The sequence below is a fragment of the Xiphophorus couchianus genome, chromosome 7, assembly GCF_001444195.1.
Source record: "Xiphophorus couchianus chromosome 7, X_couchianus-1.0, whole genome shotgun sequence".
In the NCBI taxonomy this organism is placed as follows: Eukaryota; Metazoa; Chordata; class Actinopteri; order Cyprinodontiformes; family Poeciliidae; genus Xiphophorus; species Xiphophorus couchianus.
In genome coordinates, this window is record NC_040234.1 from 36,905,651 (window position 1) to 36,917,353 (window position 11,703).

Genomic DNA, 11,703 nt, shown 5'->3' on the forward strand with positions numbered 1-11,703 from the left:
GTTCAAAGTTTAAAATGGAGAAACTTCATTTCCTGACTGAACAGAACCAGATCCAAGCATGAAGTTCTGTTCATCCAACAGAACTGAGTCTGTCTGATCAATAATAAATAATAAATGAGTTAATATCTTTGTTTTTATTTGCTGTGATTTGTTTTCTGCTCAGGGCAGAAAAAGTCCAACAGAATCCCATCAGAACATTTTGGTTCTGGAAAACAGCGGTTCTACTGGCTTCAACACATTTAGCATTAAATGACTGAACCTCCATCTCTCCATCAGAACCACCAGCCTAACCGGGTCGCATGGACTTCATCCAATCCAGTTATTCTGATGCATTTTCCAGTTTTTCCACAATCCCAGTTTATTTTCTCTGAATGTTCAGCTCAGAGTGATGATGGTTCTGACCCAGAAACATCCAGAACCTCCTGGGACTAACCAGCTTCTCCTTCTGATCTCAGCTGGAGGACTTCCTGTTTCCTGTCCAATCAGAGGACAGAGAGCAGAGGGACACGCCCACTCCCTGTAGAACCGACTGATAAAAGAGGAGTAGTGCTGTGGGCTCCTGATGCCCAGAGGAGGCAGAAATCACCAAGGCAACCAGTGACGTATGCTGAATCACCATAGCAACCAGTGACTCAGCAGATAATCCAGGTTCTGGTTCAGGAGCAGCAGGTTGATGACGCAGCAGGTCAGAGTTCTGGTTCAACTCAGGAGAACAAAAAGTCCAGAACAGATTTCTGTCTGTTGAGACGTTTAATAAAAACAAAGAAGAAGAAAAACAGCAGGAAACATGGAGGACCGATCCGGATGGGATTCATCCCAGCAGAACCTGCATGTTGAAAGGTTCCGAGTGATTTTTAATGGTTCAGGTTTTTGTTTTTAATGGAAATGAAAACCAGACCCAGTTCTGACACCAAACCAGAGGTTCTGGTTCTGGTTCCTTTCTGGACCTTCAGTTCTAGTCGTGTTCCTTCAGCAGCTCATCCTGAAGCAGGTCAGGCCCAGTTTACTGCTAATACCAACAACAACAACAACAACAACAATAACAATAATAATTAATAATAACGATAAATAATAATAACAATAATTAATAATAACAATAATAATTATTAATAATAATAATAATGATGATGATAATAATAACAACAACAATAATAATAATAATAATTATTATTAATAATTAGCGTTTTATTTTTAACAATAATAAAACACTGTATGGTCTCTCATGGTCGCTGGACAATTAAAAACCATCATAGAAAAAAATCAACAAATGGAATAGAGGTGAAATAAAGATGATAAAAAATTCACATCAGCATAAACTAAGAATATACTAATCTAAAATAATGGCCAGATTTAAACGGTCAGCTGTGATTTAGACACAGCCGCCATCTTGTGAGTGGCGTTTTAGTGGAACCTGCAGACGTGATGCCGACCTGCTGGAGGTTCTGGTTCTACTGATGGAAATAAAGACGAACTTCAGAAATAATAAAAACTTAAACGAGTTTCTGTGAAATCCGTCACGTTGCTATGGTTACCAATTCATTCACGCTCGGTTACAATTAAACCTTCAAACTAAATAAACAAAGAGATAAAAATAAAAAGACATGGTCACAGGCTGGAACGGCATCCTGTCACCATGGTAACGGGATGCTGGGATGTTCACTGCCGCCTCTGTCTCCGGGCGAAGCGATGAAGGTCACATGATGCTCAGCCTCCTCTTCATCAGCCCGTCGTCGGCACCGGATTCTGTAACGCAGAGAAGTTACTGCTACCAAGCTGATGACATCACTTCCTGCTTCAGCTTAAATTTCTTATGTACTGTGATAAATAATAATATAATAACTAATATCATGTTTGATTATTACAATATAATCAGATTTTTCTGATTATTTTGACAGAATTAAAGCCCAAAAGTACGTAATTATTCAAAACACGAATTATTTTTATTAACTTTTCTGTATTTGAAATAATTAAAGTGATAGTATGAATTTCTAAATTTCTTTAGATTTGTTTCATGTAATGTACACCTCACCACCGTCTGTCTGTCTGAGCTTCTGTTTTCTCTACATCTAGTTCATCTACATCAGTTCTGCTGGTCGTCTGACGACCTTTGACCTTCAGCTCCTTTCTAACCTCTGATTACCTCCAGATGAGAGTTTTTCCTCCTGGAGTCTGACAGCTGGTAGCTGACGGTCCGTCACCTTGACCTCACCCAGAGGTCAAACATTCATTAGTCATGGATCTGACTGCAGTTAGAGATTTCCTGTTCTGGACTGATAAATGAATAAATTTGATTTATTTGTAGTTAAGTCCTGTCAAGAAAATCCGAGCTCATCCCACTTCCCCATGCTGGAGATTTTAGTTTAACAGTAATAATAAATAAAGTTATCTTTAAAATGAATCACTCAAGTGACATCAAGGCCCAACAGTAGACTTAAGTGTCAATAAAATAAATCTGGTTGTGTGTGTTGTTTTTGTCTCATGCAAACTTTGCTTTAATTCTACTTTTTTCTATCTAATCATAAGAAATCATAGTCAGTCAGAGAGATTCATGAAACAAGAAAAGCAGGTTTCCTGGAAAAAGAGGAAGTTTCCAGCCTGCAGATTTATAAAAATAGCTGAGACTATTCCTTAGTTTAAAGGTAAAGTTTTAAAGAATGAAATCTAAACATTATTAGTAATTGGATAAGATTCAAAGTAAAATACTTATATGAATATTGGTTTACTTGTAATAATACTTACACTTATATTTGTGGGAACACTTACAAGAAAAACAAGTAACTGTAACTTTAGTAGTAAATAATTAGAATCATGTATTATTCTTGGTTTCTTTTCAGAAAAACATCTGTAATAACTCACATTAAGATCATAATAAGAGTAACTAATAAGTAATGGTTATAAAATTATAAATGAATGCTAAATCAGAGAAGCTAAAGAAAATAAATGTGATATAAATGTGATTTTGACATTAAACTTGAAATGGTGTAAAAGGTGTAACTGCAATTAAACATCACTGATATGTTGGAGGTAGAGAGTAGGTGAAAGGTTGTGCAGGCAAGGGACACAGGAGGTTGAGCAACCCTGAGACATTAGCACAGACATCATGAAATGTCTGTAAGACAGTGACGGATATGAGATCATCTGTCTAAGCAGACAGATGAACCCTATATAAGGTGGGTGCAAAAGAGGAACCTTTCGTTGGATCCTCCGGGCAGCTTCGAGCCAAGATCGAGATGGACAAAGAACTCTGCAGCTGAAGAAGAGCCGGGGCCACGGAGCCGGAGACTGTCCTGCACATGGAGACCAACCCGTCTGGCCCACAACCTGTGGCTTCGAATCGCACTTCTCTCATCGGCTGGGTTCTGACCCCAAAGACAAAGATGAAGACAAAGACAAGGAAGAAGAACTGGTGCCTTTTTTCCTGCCAGCACCAAGTCCTGTGTGACCTCAGCATCCATGCGGAGAAGAAGCTCATCGGACCTGCGGAGATCCTGGCCTTCATCGATCGGCGTCTTCCTCCTGTTGCAACACCTTCTTCATCATCAGGCCAGGTCTGGGGTTCGAAACGCCAAACTCCGTCCGTCTCTCTCAAAGGTTCCCTTTTTTAGTTCTCAGTGTCAGCAGTAGGGAAAGATAGACTAGATGATTGATTTTACTTATTTGATTATTTCTGCTACTGAATGAAGCTGTACTGACCCTTGCAAAAATGCCTTACTAATAAAATATTTAGCATAAAGAAAATCTAAAGATGTTGTGGACATTCAGTTAATGAGTCACCTTAAAGTTCTTTGATGGTTGTAAAATAGCTGTGATGTTTGATTCTGGAGAGGAAGAGGTGGAAAATGTTTTTAGGTTGCTGGTAGCCCATATTTAAAACCTCATCCTTGGGACTCGCCCGAGTCACTAAAACCTACCTGGTTCAATAACAAATGCAAGTTGTAAAATAGAGAACGAGCGACCGTTAACAGGTGTGCTCTGTGAAACTAGTTGGCTGTAGGCTGCTCAGTCTGGCTAATTCACAGGGGGAAGAAGGGTGGGACACCTGGATGTAGGCCAGGGATTTAGGAAACTCAATTAACCCTCTCAGAAGTACGAGAGTGAGAGAGTAGAGACAGAAAGGAGGGGGGGGGGTTGCACAACAACAGTCAGTTCTGACATCCAGGTTCCTCCTTTTTGCCGTAGCATTTGTGTTGCATCTCTCGCCCATTTCCGTCTTGTTCCAGTAGCCCATTTGTCATCAAGGTGCTCTGGTTCCCCAAACACCTTGTTTGGCCGGGCGACGTCTGAGCCGGCATGTTATGCATTTTAGTATCTCTCATGGTATGAGGTAGGCAGTAGCTTGAAGGGTCTTGCCTAAGGACCCAGACTGGATTCGAACCCCTGCCCTCTCGGGTGATATACCAATGCCTTATCTATTGAGCTATCCAGCCAGCAATATATATCTATATATATGTAGATATATATATATATAGATATATATTTAGCATTCATTTGTTAGTTTGGGAGAAGTGCTTCAGCCTTTATTAACAGACCTTAATGGGACAGAAGGTTTGCTAATAAAGGCTATTTTCATTTTTATCAGTGAAAATATAATTTTTAATCTCCTAATAAACCTGAATAAATTTTTTATCTTTGTTATTTTAACACAGTTGTCCTGATCACCAGAAGAGGAAACCTAAGGCGGGACACGGCGGGTCGCGGCGCTTACTGCTGGGAACGTTGTGGGAGAGTCTCCGAGTCCGGACCGGGATCGCCGACTGCAAACAGAGAGCAAAGGTCAGAGTTCACCCAGAGTTTTTACCTGAACGGTTCAGAGCCGCAGCTGGAAGAGAAGAAAAAACTCCAAATTATATGAAGAAAAGTCATAATACAAAAATAAAACCTAATGGGGAAAAAATAATAATAATATGAGAATAAAGTCATAATAATGTGAGAATATTCGTAATATGAAAACAAAGATGTTTTCATATTGTAAAATATGAAAATATTGTAATAATTAGAGAATGAAATAAAAAAATAAGAAAAAGGTAACAATAAAATGCAAATTAAGATGTAATAATAAGAGAAAAACATCAGAATATTACAATGACAGCATAATAAATGTAATAAAGTTGTAATATTAAAAACATGAAAACTGCACAAAACAATCAGAGTTAAAATGAGCAACGTTGATCATCTAGTTAAGTTATAATCTGGTTTTTAAATAAGGAAATATTTAATATTTTCACTCATCAGCATCAAATGATCAGCAGCAGGAAATTAAAATGTTTATTTAGAGTAAATAATCTCAGATTGAGCCGCTCACAGCAGATCCTCATTAATCTATCAAAGCTTTTTTACAATTAAAAGAATTTTTTTCTCTTAGTTTTAATATTTTCTTCTATTAATATTATAACATAAAACACATTTTCTTACTCTGGCCTGAAGCGCCGATATTCATAAACAGGTGATGTCATATTAATCAGCAGCAAAGACTTTGTGACCTTCAGTGACCTCTAATGACCTTCAGTGACCTCTAATGACCTTCAGTGACCTTACCCTCCTCCTGCGGTCTGTTGGGCCCCCAGCGGTGCTCAGTGCAGCGATCCGGTCCTCGATGTAGGAAACCTGAGGAGAAACGGCTTCATTAGTGGATCTGGGTTTGAGTGGCGCTGTGACCCATTCTGACCCGGTTCGGACCCGTTCGGACCCGGTACAGACCCGTTCTGACCCGGTTCGGACCCCTTCTGACCCGGTACAGACCCGTTCTGACCCGGTTCGGACCCATTCTGACCCGTTCTGACCCGTTCGGACCCGTTCGGACCTGGCTCTGGGCGCTCTGCACGTCGGCGGCCGCCTGAGCCACTCTGTCCTCCAGCTCCAGCAGTAAGGAGGCGGAGCCTCTGCTTGCAGTTCTGGGCGGCTCCAGCGGGGGCCGCTGCTTGGTGTCGGGGCTCAGTGGGAGGCGGTCGGCCTGCAGGAGAAACAGCAAAAACACATCAGGAAACAGTTAAACAGTCTCAACATTAATAAACTGTATTTTATATTGTATTTATGAAGTTTTTTAATTTCCCTTTTGGATCAATAAAGTTTTTCTGAATTTGAACTGAACTGACTTTGGGCATAAAAGTTTTTTAAGTGTCTGAATCTGTAATTTTTTCTAAAAACTAAAGGAGGTGAGACAGTAGCTGGTCGGATTTTGGGCTGAACTGGTTTTACTGGTGGAACAGCAGAACATTTCACTACTGCTTCATTTTCTCCTTACGTGTCGATGTTTTTATTTTCTGTTTTACTGTCAGAGAAATGAGAGGAAACAAACGTCATGACGCTGGATGTTCTCCGTCTGGAGCCGATCGAACCTTCAGATCCTCCTCCAGCCCGGTTCTGGTCCTGGTTCTGGTTCTGGTCCTGGTTCCGCCCGGCTCGTCCTCCTCAGAGCTCAGGCTCTGGTCGCTGATGTTGTGGGTCAGCTGGTGCAGCTTCAGCCGGAGCTGCTGCTCCTCCAGCTCCTCTTCATCCCACTGAGGAAGACGAGGAGGGGATGGACTCTGAGCGGTTCTGACGTCCTGCAGAACCAGAACAGAACCCAGAACCCAGACTCTGGGTTTAACTGATTTTATATAAATAAAAATACAGAATTTAATGATAAATCATCATAAAAATAATCTATAAAATGTGTTCCAGTCACATTCAGCCGACCTCAGCAATAAAACAAAACAAAATACAACTAATTAAATAATATTTAAATCAAAATGAAATTTAAAACCTGGAATTATGTAAAGTAAATAATAAGTTAAATAAAAATAAATACATCAATAAAATAAAATAATTAAATCAATAAGGGAAAATAAAAGTAGATTACATAAATAAAACATGAAACAATGTAAAAATTATATATTTTTTTACATAAATAAATAATGTAAAATAAAATAACGTACAGTGAATAAAAGAAGTTGAAGCAGCTGGACCAGACAGACAGTTTAAGTCCAGACTCCTTATTGTACCGTCAGAACCTCTGAGAACTGAAGTCATTGTTTAATAAAACAGAAAGTTTTTATATTTACACTGAAACCATCAGAGTCGCCACTAACACCTCCATTTAATTTTTCGTGATTTCTATCAAGACAGGTGAGAACTAGATGGAGACAGATTATTAATCTGCAGAGGTTTTAAATCCAGATGTTTTCTGGATGTTAGTCGGATCAGAACCGCAGCAGAGAACCAGAGCAGAACCTTTAGATGTTCTGTTTGAAGTTAAACCAGACGAGTTCAGATGCTTAGAGCTTCAATTTTAGAGAATGTGTCCTGATTAGAACCAGACAACATGAAGCGTCTGCGGCAGAGAGTCAGGCGGTCTGCTCCGGTGAATGGCCACCAGGGGGCAGCGCAGCCACTTCTTTCACAATTTAAAACATTTTCCATTCATTTAGAGAAAATTTCTTTACTAACATTTAACAACCAAACAGGAACCAGCAGTGTGCCGACAGTGAGGCCTGGCATTTATAGCTGCGTATTGATTATTTAAAGCCGGTTTCCCGGCAACAAGAGTTTACCTTCCTGTTAGTCGGCGTCACTTTCTGCTCCAAGCAGCTCAGCAGCGTCTCAATGGCCGACATTCGCTTGTTCAGGTCACCGATCTACGGAAAGCAGGAGGAAACTTAAAGTTATACAGGATGAGGAGAATACTGATGTTTCTATACAGTTTAAACACGTTTACAGAACCCATCACAACCGGACCGGGAAACCCTGGAGAACCTTCAGGCTGACCTGAGCCCATCAAACCAAAAATTAGCTGGAGTTATTATTTTGGACCTAAAGAGGAACGATCTAGACCTATAGATCTAGAGTTATAGATCTAGAGTCAACACACAGCTTCAGTTGTTCCAGCTGTGAACCAGAGACCAGGCTGACCTCTGACCTGAGCCTCCAGAGCCACATAAAGCCGGTTCCAAAGTGGGCCTTCCACCAGCTGCAGAACATTAGAAATGTTCTGAACATTTCTCTGATCTGAAACTCATCCAGGCGTTTAGAGACGAGACTTTAAATCCTGCTGGTAGTTTATAATCACTGAAGGTTTGAAACCACGACACATTACAGATCTGCTGTTGGATCAACCTGACAGACCGGAACCAGAACCAGAACCAGAACCAGAACCAGACATGGAGAAGCAGAATTCAACTCTAGTTCGTTTTGAACTACAACGCAGGGCATTCTGGGTAAATACAACCAAAGCTAACGTGCTAGCCTAGCGCTAGCAGCAGAAATGGCTCCTGGTTTTTAACCAAAGACTAAAGAGAAATCCTCCAACCGCCAAAATCTGACGCCTCCATTTAGATTCCATTTGGTGAAGAAGGAAGTTACGCTGAGCGATCCAATAGAACCGGGTCTACCGGACCATAAGGTGAGAAATACCCAGGGATTCCTCCAGGTCCAGAAAACTCAGACCTGAGTCAAACTGTTAAAGCCTCCATGAAGGTTCAACCTGGTCCAGGTTGGGGAATTCCTGCCTGCTTTAGATCTGCTGAGTCAGCAGGTCGTATTTAACGGCTCCTGGTGTTTAGTGTTGTTTGGTTTTCATGGTTTCTCTTGTTTAGCTTTGCCCTCGTTTGTTTGGTTTTTTGTGGTTTCGCCTTTGATTTCTCGCTCACACGTGTAATCACAGCGTAACTCTGCTGACTCCGTCCTCGGTGACTCCTGGTTCGTCAAACAGGACTGGAACGCTGACATCACGGGTTTCAACAGATGTACACGTCTCCGCCGGCGGCCCCTGAAGGTCGTCTGAGGGAACCCTGGAGGCCTCGGCGGCCAGACGCTGTTGCCTGACGGCCACATGTCTGGACGTTTCCCAGCATCATGTTTGGGTCTCCGTGATGTCAGAATATATCAGCAGGTCGGTGACCTGTGAGTGACCTTTAGGTGACCTTTAAGGCTGCTGTTGACTCCAGAACTCGGGACTCGAACCCAGGACTCGTGTGCAGTGCACGTCTCGGTTCCCATGGTTACACCACTGTGTGCATTCCTGGGTGTTTGGATGAACCCTGAGGGTGTTGTGATGTCAGGCGTTGATCTGCTTCTCATGAGCAGCGTTGGCGGGTCGGGTTGCTGTGAGCCATGAATAGACGCTGATGTCACGACTCTGGACCACATGTGATCCTGCAGCTGCCTCGTCTTCATCAGACCGACGGGCCGCATGTGATCCAGGTCCAACATGTTTACTGAGCTCTGTAACACGATGTGGGAAATCTGTTTGCTGATGCAAGTTTTCAAGGAATCCAAACACCTTCAGATGCTCAGTAAACCACCGACGCCTCCGACCAAAACCAGAACCAGAACTCTAAATGAGTATCCAGTCCGATAACAGTTTGTGATTAAGCAGAAACTGAGAAAAGAAGAAATTTATCCAGTTTCTGTTTTAGCGTCTTTAAGGAAAATCCAGATATTCACTGAGGTGAATGTTAGGTTTCAGAAACTTCATGTTTTCCTGCTTTTTCTGCTCCAGAACCATCTAGTTAAGATCCTGTTGGATCTTAACTAGATCCAACAGTTAAGATCTTCAACCAGACATGTAGCTTGGAGGTATAAAAGTTTAGCTCTGGTCTCCTCTGATCAGATTTCCTCATGCTGCGTCTCCCTAAAGCTAACTGGAAAGCTAGCAGCGCTAACCCTAAAGCAGCTAGCGTGCTACATCAACCCATGTTGATTTATCGGAAGCTAAGCTAAGCACTATCCCAACCAGGTATTTAGCAAGAGCTAATGCTAAAGTGCTAAATCCAACTATGTTGATAGCCACTATGTACCGTATTTTCCGCACTATAAGGCGCACCACATTATAAGGCGCACCTTCAATGAATGGCCTATTTTAAAAACTTTTTTCATATATAAGGCGCACCGCATTATAAGGCGCATAGAATAGACGCTACAGTAGAGGCTGGTGTTACGTTATGCATCCATTAGATGGAGCTGCGCTAAAGGGAATGTCGACAAAATAGTCAGATAGGTCAGTCAAACTTTATTAATAGATTACAAACCAGCGTTCTGAAAACTCCGTTCATTCCCAAAATGAACAGCTGTTGCTTCCTCCACTTCCGCACCATCGATTGTTCATGTTAAATTCTCTCACTGCTGCTTTATGGGCTCTTTGCACCTCAGCTTCCGGGGAAAAGCGGCTCAATCTTTTCCGATCTATTGAAAATGTCTCTTTCCACTGGTTGTGTCCAAGGTAACAATAAATGATGAACATCGATCCGAAGCCCCGACAATAAGCTGGAGAAAAGTTTTAAGATGTTCGCCTCGTTATACACAGATACGAAGGTGAGTTTTACTTTCTTTAAACTGGCTAACATTAGCTTTAGCTTATGCTAGTAGGAAATATTCTCTGACATTTTCTTGTAAAAATGTGCTATCTAAGTATCTAAACATTTTTCATCCATTCTAACGGACAATGTTTTTACCTTGTGTTCAAGTATATTAGGTGGTTTATTGTCGTTAGTGTCAGAGACCAAGTAACGGGGATTTTACGGTTCAGGCTTTTTGCTTCTGCAGCCTGAGGAACAACAAGCCCATAGCTTAACAGTAGAGCAGCTCTGGTGTCGGAGTTCTAGTTCAGCTGACGGTTCAGGTTCAGTTGTTGCTTTTAGAAAAATATGGCCGTGTTCCTTAAGGTCTCCGTGTTATTTCGCTTTATTAGTTTAGCATGTTTCTTGTGAAGCAGGACGGTGTTTCCAGCAGTGTGTTCAGGCGGGTCAGTAGCTCGGCTGTCTGGTTCTGGTCTGCTCTCTGGTTCCCATAAACTCTTTCAGGCTGAATACAGAAGTGATTCCATGGAAATAACACAGGAGGCTCCTTTACCTTCTGCTTTAGGCTGAAGAAGTTGATCCGGAGTGAAGTGAAGGCTGTAAACTTTGCTGTGCTGCGTTAGCTTTAACTGGTAGCGACGGATATTTACAAGCCACCATCTTCTTAATTCAGGATCGTTTGGAAATCCATGAAAACTTAAAAGCCCATTATATTAGGAAGACAGCAATGTTCATAGTATTGTTTTATTTGTGTCTGAAATAAGACTTTGTCTTTTCTAGCTGTCATGGTAACTCAAAGCGGAAAAAAGAGACGCATTTGCGCATGCGGTTGTGACGTCAGCGCGGCAGGTGCAAAGAGCCCATTACCATGTTCTACTGCGTCACTGATCGCCTTGAGCTTAAACTCTGCAAGCGTGTCTCTTAATAGGAGCCATTTTGGGGTCTTTACACAAAACCCAGCCTGCACTGCTGGCTGCATCGGCGGCTGCTTTCCTCCGTTTCTTCTTCTACGGGAAAATGAAGTCGGCAGCTGCTTACCGTAGTTGAGAGACCTGCTGTGGCTCAATATTGGTCCATATATAAGGCGCACCGGATTATAAGGCGCACTGTCGGCTTTTGAGAAAATTGAAGGTTTTTAGGTGCGCCTTATAGTGCGGAAAATACGGTATTTGAAGCAGAATCAGATGAAATGGAGCTGCAACGTAAACATCTTCAAAATAAGAGCATGAATATAAACATCTAATTATTTGACAAATTCTGAACAATCAAAAGCTAAAATTGCAACAATGATGTTGAACTTAATTTAACTAAATGTTTACAAAACAATCAACTAAGTTATTGTTTTAGAACTTATCTGGAAATGAACTTAGGGGAAGCTAAGAGCGCTAAACATTGTTAAAGTTAGAAAAACACTAAAGCGCTAAATGACACA

The 11,703-nt window shown here is 41.4% G+C and overlaps 1 protein-coding gene across 9 annotated transcripts in view; it reads right to left on the minus strand.

The window, feature by feature from the left end:
• Positions 1 to 735: 735 nt before the first annotated feature.
• The window catches only part of mlphb (melanophilin b), a 31,420-nt gene continuing 20,452 nt past the window's right edge, over positions 736 to 11,703 (minus strand). For 4 of the 9 annotated variants that reach the window (XM_028023279.1, XM_028023274.1, XM_028023275.1 and 1 more), the window contains 6 exons: positions 7,530 to 7,613; positions 6,336 to 6,542; positions 5,801 to 5,950; positions 5,536 to 5,604; positions 4,706 to 4,754; positions 1,145 to 1,743 (listed from right to left, as the gene is read on the minus strand). In XM_028023279.1, coding sequence (XP_027879080.1) covers positions 1,694 to 1,743; positions 4,706 to 4,754; positions 5,536 to 5,604; positions 5,801 to 5,950; positions 6,336 to 6,542; positions 7,530 to 7,613 — 609 coding nt within the window. In that variant the 3' untranslated portion in view covers positions 1,145 to 1,693. Of the gene's footprint in view, positions 1,010 to 1,143; positions 1,744 to 4,705; positions 4,755 to 5,535; positions 5,605 to 5,800; positions 5,951 to 6,295; positions 6,543 to 7,529; positions 7,614 to 11,703 lie in introns of those variants that run through there. The other 5 variants (XR_003596234.1, XR_003596233.1, XM_028023277.1 and 2 more) reach the window with 5 other exon arrangements.